Source organism: Panthera onca, chromosome B2 (assembly GCF_046562875.1).
Source record: "Panthera onca isolate mPanOnc1 chromosome B2, mPanOnc1 haplotype 2, whole genome shotgun sequence".
NCBI lineage: Eukaryota > Metazoa > Chordata > Mammalia > Carnivora > Felidae > Panthera > Panthera onca.
This window is the reverse complement of record NC_138343.1, coordinates 118,267,440-118,291,937: the sequence shown is the minus strand read 5'-3', so window position 1 is coordinate 118,291,937 and position 24,498 is coordinate 118,267,440. Positions and strand designations below refer to the sequence as shown.

The 24,498-nt window shown below is 38.0% G+C and overlaps 1 protein-coding gene across 2 annotated transcripts in view; it reads right to left on the bottom strand.

Moving 5' to 3' along the window:
• ENPP3 (ectonucleotide pyrophosphatase/phosphodiesterase 3) overlaps nt 1–24,498 on the bottom strand; it is a 74,904-nt gene that overhangs the window by 27,109 nt on the left and 23,297 nt on the right. For both annotated transcript variants that reach the window (XM_060616683.3, XM_078447320.2), the window contains 9 exons: nt 22,824–22,903; nt 19,618–19,737; nt 18,989–19,098; nt 17,473–17,538; nt 16,660–16,732; nt 8,835–8,943; nt 7,649–7,777; nt 6,876–6,907; nt 4,179–4,306 (listed from right to left, as the gene is read on the bottom strand). In XM_060616683.3, coding sequence (XP_060472666.1) covers nt 4,179–4,306; nt 6,876–6,907; nt 7,649–7,777; nt 8,835–8,943; nt 16,660–16,732; nt 17,473–17,538; nt 18,989–19,098; nt 19,618–19,737; nt 22,824–22,903 — 847 coding nt within the window. The remainder of the gene's footprint in view (nt 1–4,178; nt 4,307–6,875; nt 6,908–7,648; nt 7,778–8,834; nt 8,944–16,659; nt 16,733–17,472; nt 17,539–18,988; nt 19,099–19,617; nt 19,738–22,823; nt 22,904–24,498) is intronic.

Here is a 24,498-nt window from a genome sequence, read left to right as displayed (position 1 = left end):
TAAGTACTTACTTACTAGCTGGATGGGGAAAGAAAGGGAGTCCTATTTATAAGGTGTTTAAATTCAATTACCCTAAGATGCCAGCTCATTACCTTAGTTAATTCCAATAAAATGTGGGGCTTAAGGTAAGAGTTGTCTTAAAAATATTTTTATCCTTCTTGCATACATATTTGCTTCCTTCAAGATTACTGGAACTAGGGGTGCCTGGGTGGCTCAGTCAGCTGGGTGTCCAACTTCGGCTCAGGTCATGATCTGCCCATTCGTGGGTTCAAGCCCCATGTTAGGCTCTGAGCTGTCAGAACCTGCTTCGGATTCTGTGTCTCCCTCTCTCTCTTCCCCTCCCCTGATTGTGCACTCTCTCTCTCTCTGTCTCAAAAATAAATAAATAAACATTAAAAAAAGATTACCGTAACCATTTGGGGATAATTCAGTTTTAAATTCTGTGTGGGAGGCTAGAGTATTCATTAATGAAAGAACAAAAAGGTCTTTAGAACCAAGTCATTGGTAAAATTCTCTGAAATTTGGTCTGTTCTATATCTCTCTATTTTCAGAAATATCTCTTTTTATAATATTTTCAACTCCTAACCCAACTCAATCAGAAAACTTTAGTCAATATTGCAAAGCTTTATTCAGAAGTAAAAGATAAAAATTAGTGTTTGAAAAAGCTCTATTTTCTCTTCTCAAGTGAAAATGTTACAAATTTGCTCTTCTAACTGCTCATGTTTATGCTCTCCAGCCATTAATTTGGCTCTGGAAATCCATATGGAAAAATGGAAGCTGGCATTTGGAAAAGATGAGTTGATTTTATCTGTCATGATTTAGCTCAACTTCCAAGTACCATATTAAATCTTCTGGAACAAACTCTCTTTTATCTTCTCCATGTCTAATTCATAAAGTCAAAATCAAGGCCAGTGTCTCTGCCACAGTCGGGTAATGACACAGATGGGAGACAAGTAAGACTTCTTTCCTGACCGCCCCCCGCCCCTCCAGGCAGTTGCCAACTATCTGCCTGTGTAGTCCTTTCACATCTTCCCTTGCTTTCCTACTCTGCCACCATTCTAAGCTAGACCCTTATTACTTCTGAACTGCACGAAGTTCCTAATTGGTTATCCTGACTCTGAACTTCAGAATCTTCCCACATAAAACACACACACACACACACACACACACACACACACACACACACACACGCACACACACCTAATCACATTGAACACTGTGAGCTCTCAGAAATGCAAATCCACACAACCACATATTCACCTGCAGCCACCTTGTATCTACCAATGGTCTATTTTCTTCCCAGGCAAAGTCACACTTTTCAGTCATGACAGGTAAGGTCTGTCAGGCGGAGAGTGGCTTCATTTACCTGGTGCTCTGGCAACACAGAACCAGTGCAATCGAGGGCATCTAGCCTGTCTGCCTGCAGACCCTCCCTTGACCCCAGAGCAGGTGCTGGCTTTAAAAAGGTGCCCCATTGCTCTGGGCAGAATATTTAGAGAAAGAAGCACCCCTGAGAAGACACAGGCTGGCAGTACTCAAGGCTTGGCAAGAATATGGATGCCTTCCAGCAAAAGAAAAGTGGTCCATGGCCTCCTGCAGACAGGCCCCCCATCAGGGCTCAGTGAGCTGAGCAAGGGTTACTTTTCCACTGCCTCTCATGTTCTTGGCTGAGTGCCTCTGTACAACGCACAGACTGCCCAACGGCCTGGGGCAGACCTGTTGTATGTGACGGCATTTAGCCGATCTCATCCTTAATTTTCAAAGCCCAGAGCAGGAATCACACCTACCAGGAAGCATCCTCTGGATGTTCTGTGACATCCACATCTAGTCTGTGTAATCACTCTTATTGTTTAGGAAAGAGCACATTTGTGGTGATCCTAGTGTGGCCATTGTTATACCTGATTATAATTGTTGTCTTCCTCCCTGCCTGGGCAAAGATCCTTAGGGTGAGGACTGGGTCTATCCCCATTTCGTAGAAACGTGCCTGGAAAGTATTTGTCACTTTCCGATCATAAAATAAAAAGCTATTATTCATGTTCTCTGTTCTCTAAGGGGGAAATACTTCAGCTGTAGTTTCAAATAATTGGGTTTCCCCAAATTAGTGAAATCCAACATGTTTTAGGCAAAATGAGGATAGTGATGATGATGATGATAGGTTGTACTAAATGACAAAGTTTGCTATAACTCTGGGAAGGGAATACAATCTAGTTATCAAACATTTGACACTATAACTAAAGACAACATACTTTGCCATAGAAACTAGGTAGCCTGACGCTCATGTGTTACGAATTGGAGGTAGAGTGACTTAACCAGATGAGAACTTGGTTGCTCTGGTTAGGACTATAATCAACATTTCTTTTGGGGTAAGTCGGTTTCCTTTAACATCAAGAGAATAATAAAACCAGGCTAATCTTGTGTTACAGATGATGAAAATGAAGCCCCAAGACATTAATTTGTTTACATTTCCCCCAAGCTAGGCGTGGAGGCGGGTCTGGAACTCAGCCTGCTGCTCTTTTTACATCTCACTGCTAGCTATTAAATATAAAAAGCTCATAATTTGAGACTGGGTGTTATGTAATACCCAGAGGTACCCTGGCAGCTGGACTCTCCTTCTACAACCCACAGGGCATGTTATAGGATGGATGGGCACTTTCTTGTTTTGTACCAGTGGCCTCCTAACTTCTTTGATCTCATACTCTCAACAGTAAGTATTTGGAGAATATACCCACATTTGGGACTATATTTGCTTACATATTACCCGCATACATTATTTAAAACCCGATATACTTAATATAAGTAAAGCTTAGTCTTTTAAAATCTCCTGGAGAATGTTATGTTGAGCCACACAGCATATAGCCAAGGACCTTCACAAAGGGTTATGAAACTTCTTATCCCAAGAAGAGAGGCCAGTGCCATCTAGTGGCCAGGTGTGAACATGCACACTCTCTGGCCTAGCGGTGTATTGCTTGGGTTTCCTGGTTACCTCACAGAACAGGCTCTCCCAACTCCCTCATCTTTTTTGTCTCCTCTTTATTAAATATATCTTCCAGCATCTGTAATCCCATTGTCCTCTGTATCCCCCGACATGACGTAGCATGCAAATAAGGCCAGAAAACAATGTGATCCTGATTCCATTTAAAACCACTTATGCACAGGGAAAAAAACAAAACAAAACAAAACACTGGAATAAAATACAAAAAAAAAAAAAAAAGGAAATATTAGCTAAACTATCAGAAAGTGTATATTTTTTGGTTTTCTGGCTTATTACCAGTCTTCTTCATTTGACAAGGAAGGCAGGAATCCTGTCTGTATCCCAAATGCCTGGAACAAAGCCTGGCATACACAATAACAAGCATCAATAAAATTTTGTGAAACCAACGAATTCATTGGTTATCTTGGGATGAAGCGATCCAGAATGGTTTTTATCTTCCCTAAATGCAGTTGTAACTTGCAGATGCTCAACAATCAACATGAATTAGAACTAGAAAAAAAAAATGTTCACCTAATTGGTTAGCTTAGCCACAAATGTACTCTTTCCTAAAAACCACAAAGGTGACAAAGATTTCGATGACCTATCTAATCAATTACTTACTGCCAACCTGGAAGACAACTGATGTCATCTTTACATCCTGTCAACTACCTGAAAAAAGATCTAACTGGGGGTTAAGAATGTGCTGGTACTTGTGGTTTCTGGAACGGCCAATCAACAGTGCTAACCCTCTCCCTTCTGTGCATCTATATTGTGAGGATTACGATGCTAAGATTGGCCCCTGATATTTCAAATGCACAAATGCTAGGTAGCATATAGAAAGTCAAGGATTGAGGCACCTGGATGGCTCAGTTGGTTGAGCGTCTGAGTCTTGATTTCAGCTGAGGGCATGGTCTCGCTGTTCGTGAGATCAAGCAAGCCCCAGGTTGAGCTCTGCGCTGGCAGTGTGGAGCCTGCTTGGGATTCTCTCTCTCCCTTTCTCTCTGCCCCTCCCCTGCTCAAGTGCACCGAACGCTCACTTTCTCTCTCAAGAGAAATAAACTTAAAAAAATACATATTGAAAAAAGTCAAGGAAATACCAATGCTCAGGAAAAGTTGCATGATCATAATAGACCAGTAAAATTAAGGCAATTTATAATGAAAGATGGTGGTTAAAAGTATTATGAAACAAGTAAATAGATGCACAAACCTCACAGCCAGCCACTGTCGGTCCACCAAAAGATGAACTTTGTCAATTCTGACATTTTTAGCAAAGTGTAGTCGTTTTGGCAAATCAGGAGTCAAATAGGGTTTGAAATGCTGATCAGGTTTTCGGCACTAAATAATAGGTAGATTATTTGTTTGTGTAAGTTATAAAATATGCAGGCTAATTTAACAATTTCATTTGCTAAGACAATTAAGCGCTCTTTAAAAAGTAAGAAGATTTAAGCATGGCTAATAAAATAAGGCTATTAACCCTATTCTCAGTGTGGCCAAATTCCCCAATTAGGTTGCTTTTATTGTTGCAACAATACTTAAATTGCAATTAAAATGTGATTTAAATTATGATTTGGTGTCTGATGTTCTAAGTTTTTATATCTTTAGCCACCATAACCCTCCCCTCCTTTTTTGACAGACAATAGATATGTCTAGATTTCAAGTGGCAATTACAATTTTTGAATTTAAATTATGTATGCATATTATATAACACATTAGTAGATATCAGTAAAAATTTTAAAAACCAGTTTAATTGCACCAAAATCCTTTTACAGTTGATTCAATTTACCCTTGAAATAACCTACATTTGCTTAATTCTCAAGTCAAGTCAAAACCTAGTACAGGCTCCTTATTTGTGAACGATTCATGGATTTCTCACAAACTGAAGTGAAATTTTGTGTCTTTCATAATTACTGCTGTAACTAGATGGCATATTTCAAAACTGTGTAAAGATGCAACTCAGTCATCTAAAAAAAGAAGTGAGGAAATGAGAAACAGAACTACAAAGGAATTTTTTCTCCCTTGTGAACTTTTTTTGAGAAATAAGAGGAAAAAAATACAGGTACGCATATGGGAAAATAATTTTTTTCTACTTTCTCATTTTATTTATTTTAAGCCTTGATAATCACACAAATATTTTAAGTCTGTGTCACTGCTGTTTTGGGCTCAATTTATGTAAGAAGAAAGATACTATGAAATTGAAAAAAAAAAACAATAGAGCAAGGAGAGTAACAGAATGAAAAGGGGAAGAGAAATTATTTATTGCAGATATTTCGGCCAGTTTTTCTTTGCTTATTTTGGTATCTTTACCGGGCTTCTTTTTCTTTCTAATTTATCATTACTTCCTGTTGAAGTCAATATTTTTGTAACATCCAGGCAAGTACATGATGGCAGCAGTTGGTTATGAAGCTTCTTCAAACATACAAAGAACTAGAATGTGCCCTTGAGGACCACAGATCATCTGACAAGTCACACTTTCCTAGCTGGTGTGTAGCCAGAGTAAATCCAGAGGAAAGTGGAGGCACACTGCCAATTTCCGAAGCAGGACGGGGTTATACTTTGCATTTGAGAATTTAGGATGAAGACCTTAGAGTTGGGAAGACTGTGCTCATTTTATCTAAGAACAAGGATGCCATTGTCTGTCATGCAACCAGAATGCTGTTGAACTTAAAGAGTCATCCGTTCATGTTTGATTACGTTTGTCCAATATAAGCTCAAAACAGGCCTACTGGGAATACTGTACCCCCACATGGAAAATTTCCTGGGAATAATGGACTATTCAGGAAATGATGGTCCATTTCTTCGGGGTTCTATAGCTCTAGGCCCAGTCTTTATTTGTGATACCATTAATGGTTTCCAAAGCCCGTGGTATCCAATCCTCCTCCACTACAGGATTATTAGAGATTTTCCCTTCCTCAGCAACAGGGCTTCTGCTTTATGGCTCGTGAGGTGATGGGGAAAAGGACAACAATATGTGGTTTTAGAGAGTCCATCTGTTGAAAATTCTGAAGTACCCATCCAATCAGCATGAACACACTGCCTGTATGCCCTTCGCCAGCAGAGGGAGACATTGTCCACCATGTTTACTCAAGACCAAAATATCAAAGTATAAGAGAAAAAAGAAGTGATTAACACTCTAAAGAATTGCTGCTCTAATGGTCATTTCTGCATCAGACTTGCAGTGGGTCCTAGGTGACAGTAACATTCTTCATGCGGTGTTTTCTTACCTTCAATCCTTCCCAGTTCATCCTAACAGTTTTCTTCTATAATTGCACACGACCTATATACTTAAATAAACATAGCTCCACCCCAAGCAATGATAAACTCATGAATTCCATATAATAGATAATATGCTTGTGAGTATACCTTGAATACAGAAGTATTAAAACTACATGCAAGAACATTTCAGGTCTCTCTAGGAGTAGGGAATTCTACTTTGAAAAGTCCAGTTTTCTTTAAGATCTGTATCTCGAATTTGCCCCACTAAGTTTACTCACAACCTGGAATGTGAGAACCAGTCAAAAGAAGTTGGAATTAGAGGGTAAAGAGATGATTTTTCTGACCTCTATGAAAAGATGTGTAAGAGTTCATGATTCACTATTTTCTTATGTTAAGTCACACAACACATGTGACTGGCATGGCCCTTTTGAATGGGACAGCAACACACTCAGTAAAAGCCAGGAGTCAGGGCCACTGTTGTCACAAACTAATCTCTAGTGGTAGCGACTGTAAATGAAAACACCTAAGACAAAAGCAGCTGATCTGCAGGTAAAATACTATTAACGGAGGGTTTAAGAAATAAATTTCAAGTGGATTGGACTCAGAAATATGGAACATAAATTTCCTCAAATCCAGATTTTAAGGACATTATATTAACTTAGATATATGTGTTAGGACACTGTATACTTACACTGAGGTTCCTAACAATTTCTTCAGAATTAACTGTTTCAAAAGAAAAAAATAAATAAACCACATTACAAATGTGAACATATCAGATGAATTTCACACATACATTTATTAATGACTATGACCTGGTAAAATTAATAAGAAATTCTTTTAAAATTTATTGATTTTTTTTGAGAGAGAGAGAGAGAGAGAGAGAAAGGGAGCATGAGCCAGGGAGGGGCAGAGAGAGGAGAGAGAAAAATCCCAAGCTCCAGGCTCCATCTCACAAACTGAGATCATGACCTGAGCCAAGATCAAGAGTCAGACACATAACAGACAGAGCCACCCAGGTGTCCCTAAATAGGAAATTATTTTCAGCAAAGAATTATTTTAGAATTTAACGTATAAGTAGAATATATTTTAACCTAACGATTAAGTAGAATATATTAATATTTTTGTAATATTAATGTTTAATTGATGTTTTAATTATAACCTAATAATTACATGGAAATATCAATATTTTATTAATAGTAATGTTTGATTGTATTAATTAATATTTTATTCATATTAATATAGTTAAGTAGAGTATACTTTTACCTAACGATATTTGATATTACCATAGACTTTATAGGATGATGATATTTAAACAAGGACGGGGATTTCTTATTTGCTTCTGTGTGGTCTTCCCAAGAAGACAGAAGAGGGGGCCTGGCAATCCCTGTATCCTCAGAATCAGGAAGTTATGGTTACACACTTTCAATTTTACCCCTTTTTTCACATGGGTGTCTTCGTACTTACAAGTGTAAAAGTCCTGAGGTATATTACGAGCCCTGATACGAGGGGCAGGCCCTTCGTACATGTAGAAGTTTATTCGATGAAAATAATTAGTCATATATTCCATCTTGTCACAGTAAGTCTTATCCATTCCTGAATTAAAAAAAAAAAATCCACTGAATGCATATAGATGGTAACAATTAGTTGTCTTTCATGATGTCAAATCAGAGATATTTTATGTGGCAGATCTCAAACTAAGTTTCACTGAGAATCTATATTAATTTAACCTATTATTTCACTCTAAATGGCAGATCTAAAAAATCCTGGCAGTGGAGGAGAAGGGTCGCATTGATCAGAGAAGAATAAACAAGAATTATAAACAGATCATTTGTTCAACATAAATCAATTAATTTCAAAGAAGAAAATCCTCTGTAGAAAGCTCGTTAGATCTTAGGTGTATTATTTAACTTTATATAAGTAGCATGTGCTTAAAAAAAAGATTTGGTAGTTAAAACTTTTTCTATTTGTAGATTCTTCAGACTGCCCTTAAATTTTTATTTTCATATTTATTTATAAATTTATTTCATGTTTTATAGTATCTTTTATCAAAATGCACATTAAAATGGTTCCCTTTAATTTTAAAACAATAGGTCAATGTGTTAAGAAAACATTTCAGAAATTTTTAAATAAATTACTCTGTTTCTCATTATCTTGATGTCCTAAAATAAAAACAAGAGTTCTGTAGACATGGTCCTTTTCCTCCTCTCTTCCTTGACTGGTTCCTTCAAAGCCTTTGGAGCTTAGCTTGACTAATGTAGAAAGTGTCACCCCATCTAGAAAAGGCCTATTTCTGCTTTACATACCTCCAAACACACCATATCTAGGAAAGTACTTGACATTGAGTAGGCACTCAAAAAATATTTGGTTGACTAACAACCCAACCATATCTCTGTTAAGTACTATGACCTCCATTTTCACAAAAAAGTAAGTATAAGGATGGATTTTCATAATGAATGTTAAAATAATTAAAGTAGAAATTTTAGTTTTAGTATTCTATTCATCACAGCCTACCACAAAACGTATTCTTTGCTTGTTCGAGAACCTTTAGGTCTAGAAGTATAGACTTTAAAATATCACTATCCTTTTTGCATGCTCCTTGAAGTGAGAAGATATCATCAATGATAAAATATAATTAAAAAAAAAAGCGTACCATGGTCGGCCAAAAGGATTATATTGACACAATTGTCTAAGTTCCGCTGTTTTAGGCCTTCCATCAACATTCCAAAAGTCTTATCTACCAACTGTAAGGCTTGAATTACCTAAGGGGGAAAAAAAATGGAGTTAAGACTGTCTTCATAAATTAAAATTTAATTGATGAAATCATTATCCAAGGGAGTGAGTAAAAACTGAACACATTTCCTTCTCTGAAATTTCTGGATTTTGAAATAGGACATCAGAGCCCAGCACTGTGCTACCACATTTACCAAATATCAATTCCCTGAATTTCTATAAGCAAATAAAAAAAAGTAAACCATGTTTTCCACAAAGGAATATAGACTACTGTCCAATTAGTATCTGAGAAAAATGTTCTGCCTCAACAAATATTCAGCTGCAAAGGCTTTCATCATAATACCCAATGCTGGAGAGGGGAGTCCATAGACACTTCTCTAGAAGTCCACATGGTTATTTGGGTGCTGAGGGATTATGTGACAATGCCTAACCAGAGCGTTAAAAAAAGGACCTACCCTATAACCTAACAATTCTATTTCTGGAAATTTGTCCTCATAAACACTTATAGTACAAATGGCTATTTACACCTAGGACTATTCATTACTTTATTTATTTATTTATTATTCATTCATTAATTCATTTCTAATTTCAATTTAAAATATAAAATTTCAATAAATTTCAATTTCAATATAAAAATAAATATGCCACACATGCTTACAAACATTTCAAAATGTATTTTAAAAAACCATGGCATGGGGAACTGCTCATAAATACAATGCTAAACATAAAATATTAAAACTAAACTGTATGTACCCACAGATATTTCATAATCCTTTCATGTTTAAATATATTTAGCACTCCTTAGTAAACACACATGCACAGAAAACAAAAAAGAAATATATCAAGGGAATATTAACAATGGTTGTCTCTGTATAGTGAATTGGAGTTCATTTTTATTTTATTGCTTATATTCTTTTGTGTTTTAAAATTTTCTATGCCTTATCAGCATAGTACATTAAACTATTTTAAGTGTGTAACTTTTTTTTAAGTTTATTTAGTTTGAGAGAGACAGGGAGAGAGAATGAGCAGGGAAGGTGCAGAGAGAGGGGGAGAGAAAGAATCCCAAGCAGGGAGCCTGATATGGGGCTCAATCCCACAAACTGTGAGATCATGACCTGAACCGAGATCAAGAGTCAGATGCTTAACTGACTGAGCCACCCAGGTGTCCCTTAAATGAATAACTTTTAATTGACTAACTGTTCATTATTTGTTTCAGTGAAGAGGAAACTGTAATAGCAAATGGATTGGGGGAAAATGTGTAATCTCTTATAGTACTATTATAAAAATTATCGCTTTTTTATTTTTTTGAGAAGGAATTTTACAAGCTAATTATTGTTAAGAGCTTTAGTACATTATCTCATGAAATTGTCATGGCAAACATGCATGGTTGGTGCTATTTCCACCATCTGGAATTTCCAGTTGGAAATACCAGGAAACTTGAGGCTTAAAAATTTTACATAATATGTTTATGGTCCTACAGTTAACAAGGGATAGAACAGAATTGACTTCAAACCAGCTCTATCTACTGCTAAAATCCATCAGCTCGGAGATAACTTTCCTGACTCTCATTCTTACGGTGACCATGCACTCTGGTTTACGAGCATGAGTTATGGTTCCCGCCCATTGTCATGGCATAATTATGTCCCTTTTCACAGTCACCCTACTCACTCCTCCCAACTGCAGTAATAGCCCCTTCTCTGTCCTCTCCCAGCACCCTGGCATCTGTTACCACTGGACTCTCCACAGATTTGAAATCATCTGTGCGTATGTCTGCCTCCCAAGAAGAGTGTGAGCTCCTGCAGGGAAGGAACCGGGCAACCTAACTCACCACACGCTTTCCAAGCATAGGGTTTTTCACACAGTATCCACTCCACAGATGGCACATATTGCTGAATGTAAAATGACTAGATGCCAGCCCCTTACTCTAGCCCAGACAAAGGAAAGAAGAGAAATCCCTGTGACAGACCACAAGTGAGCATTTTGGGGGGTGGTAAGATAATAAATAGGAATAGAAATGTCTGCAGCTTTGGGGTAAACCAAGTCTGGGTAGAAAACCTTGCTTGTTTCACATGGAATCATGATCCTTCACTTTCACAGTGGATATTGTGGAAACAGTAAAATCAATACTGATAAAATGAGTTCAATGCTAAGACCCTCAATAAACAGTTGCTTTTTGGATCCAAACATTCCCTTTTGTAAAATGAAATTCAAGACTGCAGAGGATCCTGCTAGTAGGAAGCTCTATGCAGCATTAACATAGTGGGCTTTTCAATAGGTACAACATCCTTCCTGTGTATTCTACCTCCACATGCTTTCTTGTGGGGGATAAGCTTAGGAATCCCCCGGGTTTACACCAATGGGTTGACAAGGCATAAAGAAATACAAAGTCATGAAATGCTCACACCCGAGTTTGGGTAAACCAGATTGGCACCCCAAGAATAGGGGGTGCAAATGCACCCCAAAGTAGAGAGGGGTTGCAGAGCCCCCAAAATAGAGAGGGAGAGGCAAAGGCCTGAAATAGAAATGGCACAAAGGTGCCCAATACATAGGTGTATGAAATAAACAAGATAAGATATTCAGGCTCGAAGTACTATGCAGAAAAGCTGCTTTCACAGGAGGATAGGGCCAGGTTAGGTAAATTGGTGAACTGGACTTTGGACCCCTGTGCTGCAGGCAAAGCAGCCCAGAGTGGAGCTGGCTAACAAAAGAAAAGATGCCTTATTAACCCTGAGGTTATTTCCCCTATCTGTCTCATCCCCTAGGCTGGCAAAGATAAACAGAGGTGCTGCCTCCTGTCCCCCGTAACCAACCTTACTCCCGACTGCCCAGCACACAGATTTTGTTTTATATTGACCCAAACCCCAAACACTGTATGTCTTCAAAAATCCCCTTTTCCCTCACGTCCCCAAGCTAACGTTCCCAGTTTCTTTGTCTCTTTGTACACACCCATCACTTTTGTAAGCCTTATGATCTGAATAAATACAGGGCAAGGACCCTTATTCTGGGCTCTTGTCTTTTCCCGGACATTAGCCATCTCTCACTTTCAATCCTGCATCCCACTCTTTTACTAGACAAGAGAGAACTTTAGACCCAGAGTCTATGACACTTTCTCAAAAGTGGAGGTCCTCAGTGCTGTAGAATCATTCTACCATGTACATGAGCATTATCAAGAATTAAGTCGATCTGTTCTTAATTTCAATTTTCTTTCCAAATTGAATTTTTCTTCCTAACTTTTCTTTCCATCTAACATGTAATAACTTGTTTTTCAATCATGAGTTAACAGGTGAAACTTGTTAAAGTATTAGAACATTACTTAAGGTTATTCAAGACCCATCAGGACATTCTGTGCCTAATTCAACTTCAATACTAGAGAATCATTGAAACAAATTTGGTATCAAGAAGTTTCTGGGGTGCCTCAATTGGTTAAGCGTCCAACTTTGGCTCAGGTCAAGATCTTGAGCTCAGGTCAGTTAGTGAGTTCAAGCCCCACGTCAGGCTCTGTGCTGACAGCTCAGAGTCTGGATCCTGCTTTGGATTCTGTGTCTCCCTCTCTCTCTGCCCCTCCCCTGCTCCCACTCTGTCTCTCTCTCTCTCTCTCTCTCTCTCTCTCTCTGTCTCCCTCTCTCTCTCTCTCAAAAATAAATAAACATTTAAAAAAAAGAAGTTCCTGGTTTCACAAGACTTTAAATCTCTCCACCACCTTCTACATCCCTAATTCATAAAGCCTTCTCCAGCTATACCAGGCCACAATACTCTCCCCATTTTAACACTGTTGTTTTTAACTCAGGAAACAACAGATGTTGGCAAGGATGCAGAGAAAGGGGAACACTTTTGCATTGTTGGTGGGAATGCAAACTGGTGCAGCCACTCTGGGGAACAGTCTGGAGGTTCCTCAAAAAATTAAAAATAGAGCTACCCTATAACCCAGCAATTGCACTACTAGGTATTTATTCAAAGGGTACAAAAATGCTGATTTGAAGGGGCACATGCACCCCAATGTTTACAGCAGCATTATCAACAATAGTCAAGTTATGGAAAGAGCCCAAATGTCTACTGACTAACAAATGGGTAAAGAAGATGTGGTATGTATACACGATGGAATACTACTCGGCAATCAAAAAGAATGAAATCTTGCCATTTGCAACAACATGGATAGAACTAGAGTGTATTATGCTAAGCAAAATAAGCCACTCAGAGAAAGACAAATATCATATGATTTCACTCATGTAGAATTTAAGAAACACAACAAATGAACATAGGGGAAGGGAAGGAAAAGTAACATAAAAACAGAGAGGGAGGCAAACCATAAGAAACTATTAAATACAGAGAACAAACTGAGGATTGCTGGAGGGGTGTTGGGTGAGGGGATGGGCTAAGTGGGTGATGGGCATTAAGGAGGGCACTTGTTGGGATGAGCACTGGGTGTTGCATCTAACTGATGAATCACTGTGTTCTACTCCTGAAACCAAGACTACACTGTATGCTAACCAACTTGGATTTGCATTTTTAATTTTTTTTTAATGTTTGTTTATTTTTGAGAGAGAGAGACAGAGACAGAAACAGAGACAGACAGAGACACAGACAGACAGAGACAGAGTGTGAGCAGGGGAGGGGCAGAGAGAGGGAGAGACACAGAACTGGAAGTCGGCTCCAGGCTCCTTGCTGTCAGCACAGAGCCCCACGTGAGGCTCCAACTCACAAACTGTGAGATCATGACCTGAGCCAAAGTCAGAGGCTTAACGGACTGAGCCACTCAGGCGCCCCTAAATTTTTAAAAAAATGTAGGTGTGAGAAAAAAATAAACACTTGTTGCTTTAATTCATTTTTTGAGAGAGAAAGCGCACGTGCACAGGAATGCTAGCATGCAAGTTGGGGAGGGGTGGAGGGCGAGGGATAGAGAGAATCTTAACCAGGCTCCACAGCCAGCACAGATCCCAACACAAAGCCTGACCTCATGACCATGAGATCATGACCTGAGCTGAAGTCAAGAGTCAGATTCTCAACCGACTGAGCTAGACACCCCTAAACACTGTTTCAGCTACCAAAATTTTAAAGGTTTCTTAAAATAAAACCTTGCTATACATTAAGTCATTACTTATTTGTCCTTTCAACATAGTTACTGGGTAATGGCTTCATTTTCTTCAACCCCTAAGAATGCCCAGCACAACATCACGCCCACCAGAAACTATTAAAAGTAGACCTTAAAAGGATAGCAGAGCAAGAGCAAGAGAGTATTGATGACTGAAAAATGTAGAAGTTAATAAGCTTGAAAAAGAGTGAGTGAACAAACAAACTAAAGTAGCCTTTTGCTTTCAAATTATGTCACATTCACTCCAAACTAAAGTATATGACTAACAATAATAACAGCAATAAAGCCATAAAGCTTTCCAGGTTCTCCATCCATTTTGCCTCTTCTAAAGTTTTAAATGAGGCATGGTCTTAATCCTTCTATTTTCACTTTTCACTCTCTCCTTAGGACATCTTCACTTCCATGCACCATCTACATGCTGCCAAACTGCCTGATTTCATCCCCTTGGAGGTTTCAATCCATATTCAATTGCCTTCTGGGCATCTTCATTTGGACACCACAAGCCCCTTAACCACGACAAGATCTTCTCCTTCAAAATTGACCCCCTTCAGTCGCCTCATTGATGTAAATGGAAACACCTGCCAGCTAATGATAGCAATCTGACAACTGTCCTTGATCCTCCACTCCACCACCCGAATCCTACCAAGCCGTGCCAGGTCTATCTCCCAAATGAATCTCAAATGCAACTCCTTCCTCCCATGATGGTTGCCACTACCCTAGTTCAAGGTGCAATTATCTCTTTTCAGGAATGTTGCAAAGCTAACCCATCTCTCCCCACCTTCCTCTGTTCCCTCTAACCCATTCCTCTTGCATAGTAAAACTGATCTTTAGATACAACCCGATCTGGTCATGTTGCTTTCTTGATTAAAATGCCTCAGTGCTTCCCTTGCACATTACATGGCCAACAAGGATCTGCATGATTTGGTGCCTGCCTCCTTCTCTAGGCTTCTTTCTAGCCATTGCCCCTGGGTCACAATGCTCCAGACATGGGAGGGAGATAATCCTCATAGCGTTCCAAACAATACTTGGCACAGAGGAGCACACAAGAAGAGTTAACTGCCATTACCATTCTTACCATTATCACCATGTCTATTTGTCCCTTTGCCTGTCTGTCCCTTTGTTCATTCTGTGCATTCCTCTACCATGCTCACCTCCTCCCTCAACCAGGCTGTTTGTGAACTTTTTTCCTTTTTCTTATTCAGAGAACTTTCTAACCAGTCACAGTCCCTGCCCCTCCTCAGACTAGTTAGGACCTCCTCAATCACCCCTCAGGGCACCTTGATCTTTTCCTTTGTGGCACTTTTCAACATTACACTTAAAATTTATTTGGGAGCTAAACTAGAGCATTGACTAGAAAAAAAGATATGGTGCCTAATATTAACTCAGCTGTATGGGTCAGACAAATACAGATTATAGTGTCCCCTCTCAAAACAATTAGCCATATCAAGTGTGGATAAGAATTAAAACAGAAAAGAAGTGGTGAATGTACTTCAGATAGTTACTATGCCACTCACCCTTAAAATAGCCTGATTAAATGTTAAATTCTGGGATATCACCGAAGTGGTGTTGGAATATGGAGGACTAATGGGTTAAAAATGGTAGGACTTGATGGGGCGCCTGGGTGGCTCAGTCGGTTAAGCGTCTGACTTCAGCTCAGGTCACGATCTCGCGGTCTGTGAGTTTGAGCCCCATGTCGAGCTCTGGGCTGATGGCTCAGAGCCTGGAGCCTGCTTCCGATTCTGTGTCTCCCTCTCTCTCTGCCCCTCCCCTGTTCATGCTCTGTCTCTCTCTGTCTCAAAAATAAATAAACGTTAAAAAAAAAATTAAAAAAAAAATGGTAGGACTTGAGCAAGGCCTTGTATCAGGAATCATTTTGGTTTAATGGTTTATCATTTCTGATAAACCACAAAGTCAGGGTACCAGAAGAAATATGCTTTGTTTTCCAATGGAGGATAACTGTTAAATAAGTTTCCATGAAGCAGGAAAATGCCTCCATACTCATGGAGGCCTTCATAGCTTTACATTATTATGTCCAGGACAATACAGGCTTCAGTGTAACAATAATAACAGCAATAAAGGAGATGATTTTTTTTTAAGTAATATTTAAGGTCTTTATTTCTGTAGTAAAAATGTAACATAACGGTTTAGATAATGGCAAAACTAATATTTAAAAGTCTACTTCAATTTTAATGGAGGCCCAGGAGAGGAAGGACTCTGCTGGGGGCACCAGCATATAAAGTCCAATTATAAGGATGTTGTGAATGGAACATAGTGTGTGAATAGACAGCTGGATAGTTCACAACAGACTTGCAAGTGACTTAATTTGGAATGAGCTACATTAGCATGTTGAATTGGCATGCAGTATCTAGCCTTGATGGTTCCACTGTATGAAATAACAGTGCTACATCTAAGTTTTCAATGAATGTTTATCAAATGAATCGAGATGTTGTCATAAACCAGGTATATCTTTTAGACTTTTAATTTTTTTGGTAATTTTTAAAATTTTTAATAAGGTAGAGATACTTTTAGACTGTTCGCTATTTTAATGTCTTCATGTTCATATCAGATACATTTGTATTCAGTGAGAATTAAAGAATATTTTACTTTGTGGGTTAGGGCTAGATGATTTTATATTTGTTCAATAAAACCAACTTACTCCGGCACTGACTGGCCCATTTTTATGTCCTGCAGAATCAGGCTCTTCCACATAGATGGTATAAAAAGCAGGTCTAGGGGTAAAATTGAAGCAGAGAAAGACATTATCAACTTGGAATAAACCTACGGGTTGGATTTGGCAAGTGCATAGGTTTAGAACTTGGTGGCAGTTTCCTTCCTTTTCTCTGGCCTCCTTGTCTTCATCCAGGCCCAGTCGTTCCACTTGGCCCAGAGGGGAGGTACTCGTAACAGGAAGTAAGACCTTCCTGGGCATGAGCGTTGGTCTGACTCACTTATGAAAATCTCCCTTATTCTTTCTGCCAAGACCTCTCTTGGTGTGCCTCAGCCTTCTATAGTTCCCAGTCTCTGACTTTCCACCCACTCTTTGTTTTGCCATTTGAATTCTTTCTTTAGATGGCTGGTTTCTGAGGCGCTGTTGACATGTTGCTCTCTTTCAGGATGCTCTGACTCAGGACTGTTGACAGGGCCTTGCTCTGGCACCTCTAGCTCCATGAATCAATCCTCATAATGAAGTTTCAGACCCTTTCGCCACTCTGCCTCCAGTCTACATCAGGTTCTGTGTTACTTGCCTCTACTCCTGGTACTGGCTCTATCTCTATTGCCCCATAGTGCCAGTCACATTCTCAAGAGCAAAAAGTCAACTCAACTGCTCTCAGGAATAATTCTTGAAAATTTCTTAAAAAAGAAAACGCCAAGTTTCTTTCAGAAGGGGTCATTTAAAGTAAAGAAATAATTGCATTTTATACTCGCAGATATCCCAGTGTGCCAGCCCTTCTCTGATTCTAAGTAATACCTTTCAGCTTTGGGCAGGTCCAGCCATTTCAACAATGTAAAGATCCTCTCTTCATATGGGATACTTCTGAAAAGGAGAGAAAAAATAATTTTCAAAAACTACTCAAATAAAAAAAATAACTCCACTATATTCCTACTCAGAAAGACAGTTAATATTTTCAGATGTCCATTTTGTGTTCATATACGATCAGAATACTGAAGGGGATTCAGTATTACTCAATGGGATTCCTGTTTTCGATACTTATATAGAGATACGTTTGTCTCAGTGTAAATTAAATATATATTGTTTTCTTTCTTTCTCATCCTTCCATCTTCCGACTTTCCCCCAACTGAAATAAACACCATTAATTACTATCCATTCGGTTTATTTTTATTTCATTTATTTATACATTTGTGTATATTGGGCACCTATTTGTTCATTTTAAACAATATTTATCAGTGGGAAAACCAAAGATGCTTTCCTTCCTAGAGATGACATTCTAGTGAAGACAAACCATAAACAATAGATCTGATTCATAAATAAATTCTATTGTGTGTCTCAAGGTGACAAATGCTAGGGATAAAAGAAACACCAGAGTACAGTAAGGTGAGAATTCAGGGTGGGGGTGGTTTGGAATTTGAAATCTTAGTTTAATCAGGCTAAGACAATATTGAGAAAGTAATTTTCGAGCAACAGCCTGAAGAGGGTGACGGAGCAGGCTATGCAGATACATGGAGTGAGTTATCTCAGGCAGAGGGAACAGCCCACACAAAGGCCCTAAGCAGACAATTCTGGCGTGTTAAGGCCTACCCAGGAGGTCAGCACCAGGTGGAATAATGGGATAATGGGAGACAAGGTCTGAGACACAGTGGGGTGGTTGGGGTCATACCAATAGGACCCTGAAGGCTTTTACTGTGAGTGAAACAGGGAGCCATTAAAGTTTTTAGTGCAAAAGAACGTCGTAATTGGACTTGTTTTTTAAAGTTAACATTCTGGTTGGTAGATAGAGAATAGATGGTAGGAGACAAGAATAGAAGCAGGGAGATGGGGAAAATGCAATAATATAGGCAAAAGATGATGGTTTCTCCAACCACAGCAGTAATGCTGGAAATAACAAAAGTTCATAGATGGCATATATTTTGAATTAGAGTCACAAGCATTTACTGACAGACCAGGTGAGGGATGTAAGAGAGAGGAATCAATGATAACTTCAAGATTTTCGACCCAGGGGCACCCGGGTGTCTCAGTTGGTTGGGCCGCTGACTACCGCTCAGGTCATGATCTCGCGGTCTGTGAGTTTAAGCCCCCCGTCAGGCTCTGTTCTGAATGCTCAGAGCCTGGAGCCTGCTTCAGATTCTGTGTCTCGCTCTCTCTCTCTGCCCCTTCCCTGCTTGCTCTCTGTCTCTCTCTCTCGCTCAAAAATAATAATAAAAAAAATTAAAAAAAAAGATTTTTGACCCAAACAACTGGAAAAATAGAATTACTACCAAGGTTAGTAATCATACCTGCCTAGGAGCAATCATATCTTAACGACTACCTGTTATAACTCATATATATAGAAGGAAAGGAGCCATTGATAGCGACGTCTGATCCAGGCCAAAAGAAGCTACCAGCTTTTAAACCTTGATACGTTGCTGTCAGCCAGATCTATAAGAAGAGAAAACCTAAGGTAAGTGGAAGTCAAAAGAATAATCTGTTTGGGTAGAACTTGTAGAAATGGTGCCATTTTTTAGCAACTAAACAATATTAATTAACATTCACAAAATTTAATTACGTAGGGATCCACCCCAAAAGTCAAGAACATAGTAAGGTAGTAAGAAAGATCACTCTTTTTCAAATTGGTAAAACTGTATAGCTCCTCTTTTGCTTTTAAAGAAGTATAAAACAGAAAGGGGGAGGGGAGGAAATTAACAGAAAACCCTTCTGAGAAACCTCTAGATTGTTATGTTTAGAATACTACATCCAAGTTTCAACAGAAGGCAAGTTAAGTGAACAATCATGAATATTTACATGATTTAAATTAAAATTATAAATGGTGAAACACCTTCCCATTACACCCCGCACTTAGAAATTAGAAAGATAATGTAAAAGTGCAGAAAGGAAAGTGATCCACTATCACACTGAAAAATGGAGATTATTTTGATGCCACATGTAGATGCTACATACTGGTTGCCCTTGCCACCAAGCTGGATTGTTTTTCTCCTTTGATGAAAGTGAAAAATTCTTGTTGAGGTTTACATCATACATATTATTATCAATGATGCCATGGGATTCTGGATATAATCCCTAAAATGATAATTTCAAAAAAGATTTAAAATAATATATCAATCAATCACTTTTAAATTAAAATATCATAGGATCTATAACTCATATCTTAGAAAGACATCATATACTTTTCGATACAAAACCCCTGGGTCTGAACCTAAATACCAAATATATATACATGTATATGTATATATGCAGGCATAGGTGCAAGTGTAGGTATTGGTATGTATAAGTGCAGATATAGGTACAGGTATGTATGTAGGTAGGTATAGGTATAGGTAGGTGTAAGTGTAGATATAGGTACAGATATGTATCTAGATAGGTATAGGTATAGGTATAGGTATAGGTATAGGTATAGGTATAGGTATAGGTATAGGTATAGGTGTAAGTATAGGTAGGTGTAAGTGTAGGTATAGATGTAAGTATAGGCATGGTTCCACCATGGTCTAGAGCAGTAAATGAATGATATTAGGCAGATGGCTTGTGCCAATGACATTAATATAACTCTTACGTGATTAATAACTGTTAATTAAAGTTTCTTATATGATAATAATGATCAGCCACTGGTTATACTGGCAATAATAGCAAGAAATGCACTACTTAGAAGCTTTAAGGATCAAATATCTTGGCTAAAGGGGTTAAAGTGTGTTATCAGCACTTTAGAAGGGAGCCTGCCAAATTTCTCTCCATCTTCCCTTCCACTTATCCATCAATCCAATCATTTTTTTCAATCCACTAACACATATTTATTCAATTATTCCACACATTTTATTGAATGCCTATGATATCCCATGCATTTGTAACTATTTCTAGATAGATTTTAGGGTCCTTATTTCAGAACATCACTATATGGATACATACACACATACACAGTAAATTAATAGCACTTATGTATAACACCTTATTTATATATACATACATATGTGTTATATATAATGTGTGTATATTTATGTATATATGCACACATATAGTCAATTCTTTTTTTATTGAAGGATAGTTGACATACAGTGTTTCAGCAGTTCCAGGTGTACAACACAGTGATTTGACACTTCTACACATTACACTATGCTCACCATGGTAAGTGTAGTTACCATCTGTCACCTTACAACATTATGACGTAATTATTGACTATATTCCTTATGCTGTACTCTTCATCCCTGGGACTTATTTATTTTATAACTGGAAGTTTATACCTCTTAATACCTTTCATATATTTTGCGGATTCTCCCCAACTCCCTACCCTCTGGCAACTACCAGTTTGTTCTCTGTACTTATGATTTGTTTGTTATTTTGTTTTGTGCTTGTTTGTTCATTTGTTTTGGCTTTCAGATTCCACATATAAGTGAAATCATAGGGCGTTTATCTTTCTCCGTCTGACTTATTTCACTTAGCATGATACCCTCTAGGTCCCTCCATGTTGTCACATTGCAAGATATCATTCATTTTTACAGATGGTAATGTGCCATATATAACTCGTCTTCTTTATACATTCATCTATCAATGGACACTTAGGTTGCTTCTGTATCTTGGCTATTGCAAATAATGCTCGTTTTTATATGTCTTTTCATTTTCTTTGGGTAAATACCCAATAGTGGAATTACTGTATCTTATAGAATTTTATTTTTAATTGTTTGAGGAACCTCCACATTGCTTTCCACAGTGGTTGTACCAATTCACATCCCTGCCAACAGTGCGTGAAGGTTCCAATTCACATTCCCGCCAACAGTGCGTGAAGGTTCCTTTTTCTCCACATCCTTGCCCATACTTGTTATTTGTTGTCTTTTTCATACTATCCATCCTTATAGGTGTAAGGTGATACCTTATTGTGGTTTTATTTGCATTTCCCTAATGATTAGTAGTCAATTCTTGTTATCTGTGGTAATTATGTTCTATAAAGTTGCTACAAACACTGAATGAGTGAATACTGAACCATTGCTCCTAGGGAAAATAAAGTGCAAGCCTCTAGTCACAACACTTTTATCTGCTGATCAATACATAATCTTGTTTTTGTCTATTTCTGTTTAAAAATTATCATTTAATAGATATTGTTGGTTCACTATAACTCATGCCTGAGTGAAGCTTATCTAACACACATATAGTCAGTACACCGTGAAAACGTTTGTTTGCTACATGAGAGTTAAAACAAGAAAGGCAGAGTGTCACCTTTTAGACCTCAACTGGGAATATGTGAGCTGGGCAACTCAAATATTTAGGTAAAATCTGCAAATATATATATATATATTTATATATAAATTATATATTTATTTATATTTATATATAAATTATATATTTATTTATATTTATATATAAATTATATATTTATTTATATTTATATATAAATTATATATTTATTTATATTTATATATAAATTATATATATTATACTACACACATAATATATATATACATTACATACATTAGACATTGCAACTTAAGAGTTAAAATTTAAATAAATTATAGTTACTGTCCTACAGTAATAAAAGAGTAAATGCAAAGTGGTAAAGACATAATATCCTTTGGTAATAAAGTCTGAGGTAGAGGACTCCTTAAGATGTGTTGTAAATCTATAAATGTTAAAAAATTTAATTTGCCTTTGAGTTCATTTTGATCGTTTCACTTATGTCTTATTACACATTAAGGAGCATTCACTTGGTTTATTTGCTTTATCTAAAGACATATAGCCAGCATGCATTTATTTATCAAACAGAAGTCTTTGTCAAATTAAATACAATGAAAAGATTAGGGAAAAAAGACATTTCCTACTTCAGAGTGGCTGTCTTCACACATAACCTACAATTCCCAGCAGACTCAGAAAAGTGGAGGCAAATCCAAAGATCAGAGGAGAATGGTATTTCTCACAACCAAGAAGCTATCCTGGCCTGTCACACAGGTGAATTAGCCTATTGCTGGGACATTCATTCATACGTAACATCTCAGAGCACTGGATGGCCTCACAATGAGATGCTACCTCCTAGCCTGAATGAAGCCACATGTGCTTCTGAAATGTGTGTGTGACATGGGACTCAGCCACTTCCTGTGTAAGCGTGTCTGTCATGGTCAGTTGCCTGTCTATGGCCTGTCAGTCTTGCCACTGGGCCAAACACTTACCGTGACAATAGTGTAATGATTTGGGAAGGTTTTGGTTGGATAGACAGCTCTCATGTATTTTGAATGAATTCCACATGTTTCTGCAACAAAACATAGTGAGAAATGAAGAAGTTGTTTTTTCCTGGTAAGTTTTTTTTAAGTAAAAATCTAAACATAAAGTTTTTACAGAGAAATAAAAAGCTAACTAAAGAGTGGATTGAAGATGGAAAGAGGTTGAAATTCTTTTTTTTTATTTAATTTTTTATTTTTAAAAATTTACATCCAAATTAGTTAGCATATAGTGCAACAATGATTTCAGGAGTAGATTCCTTAGTGCCCCTTACCCATTTAGCCCGTCTCCCCTCCCACAACCCCTCCAGCAACCCTCAGTTTGTTCTCCATATTTTTGAGTCTCTTATGTTTTGTCCCCCTCCCTGGTTTTATATTATTTTTGTATCCCTTCCCTTATGTTCATCTGTTTTGTCTCTTAAAGTCTTCATATGAGTGAAGTCATATGATTTTTGTCTTTCTCTGACTGACTAATTTCACTTAGCATAATACCCTCCAGTTCCATCCATGTAATTGCAAATGGCAAGATTTCATTCTTTTTGATTGCTGAGTAATATTCCATTGTGTGTGTGTGTGTGTGTGTGTGTGTGTGTGTGTGTGTGTGTGTGTATACCACATCTTCTTTATCCATTCATCCATCAATGGACATTTGGTCTCTTTCCATACTTTGGCTATTGTTGACAGTGCTGCTATAAACATGGGGGTGCATGTGTCCCTTCGAAACAGCACACCTGTATCACTTGGATAAATGCCTAATAGTGCAATTGCTGGGTCGTAGGGTAGTTCTATTTTTAGTTGCTTGAGGAACCTCCATACTGTTTTCCAGGGTGGCTTGCACCAGCTTGCATTCCCACCAACAACACAAAAGAGATCCTCTTTCTCCGCATCCTTGCCAACATCCATTGTTGCCTGAGTTGTTAATGTTAGCCATTCTGACAGGTGTAAGGTGGTATCTCATTGTACTTTGATTTGTATTTCCCTGATGATGAGTGATGTGGGGCATTTTTTCATGTGTCAGTTGGCCATCTGGATGTCTTCTTTGGAGAAGTGTCTATTCATGTTTTTTTGCCCATTTCTTCACTGGATTATTTGTTTTTTTGGGGGTGTTTTTTGGGTGTTTGATAAGTTCTTTATAGATTTTGGATACTAACCCTTTATCTGATATGTCATTTGCAAATATCTTCTCCCATTCTGTTGGTTGCCTTTTAGTTTTGCTGATTGTTTCCTTCCCTGCGCAGAAGCTTTTTATTTTGATGAGGTCCCAGTAGTTCATTTTTGCTTTTGTTTCCCTTGCCTCCAGAGACATGTTGAGTAAGAAGTTGCTGAGGCCAAGATCAAAGAGGTTTTTGCCTGCTTTCTCCTTAAGGAGAATGTATGACGGCTCCCGGTCATACATTTAGGTCTTTCATCTGTTTTGAGTTTATTTTTGTGTATGGTGTAAGAAAGTGGTCCAGGTTCATTCTTCTGCATGTCGCTGTCCAGTTTTCCCAGCACCACTTCCTGAAGAGACTGTCTTTATTCCATTGGATATTCTTTCCTGCTTTGTCAAAGCATAGTTGGCCATATATTTGTGGGTCCATTTCTGGGTTCTGTATTCTGTTCCATTGATCTGAGTGTCTGCTCTTGT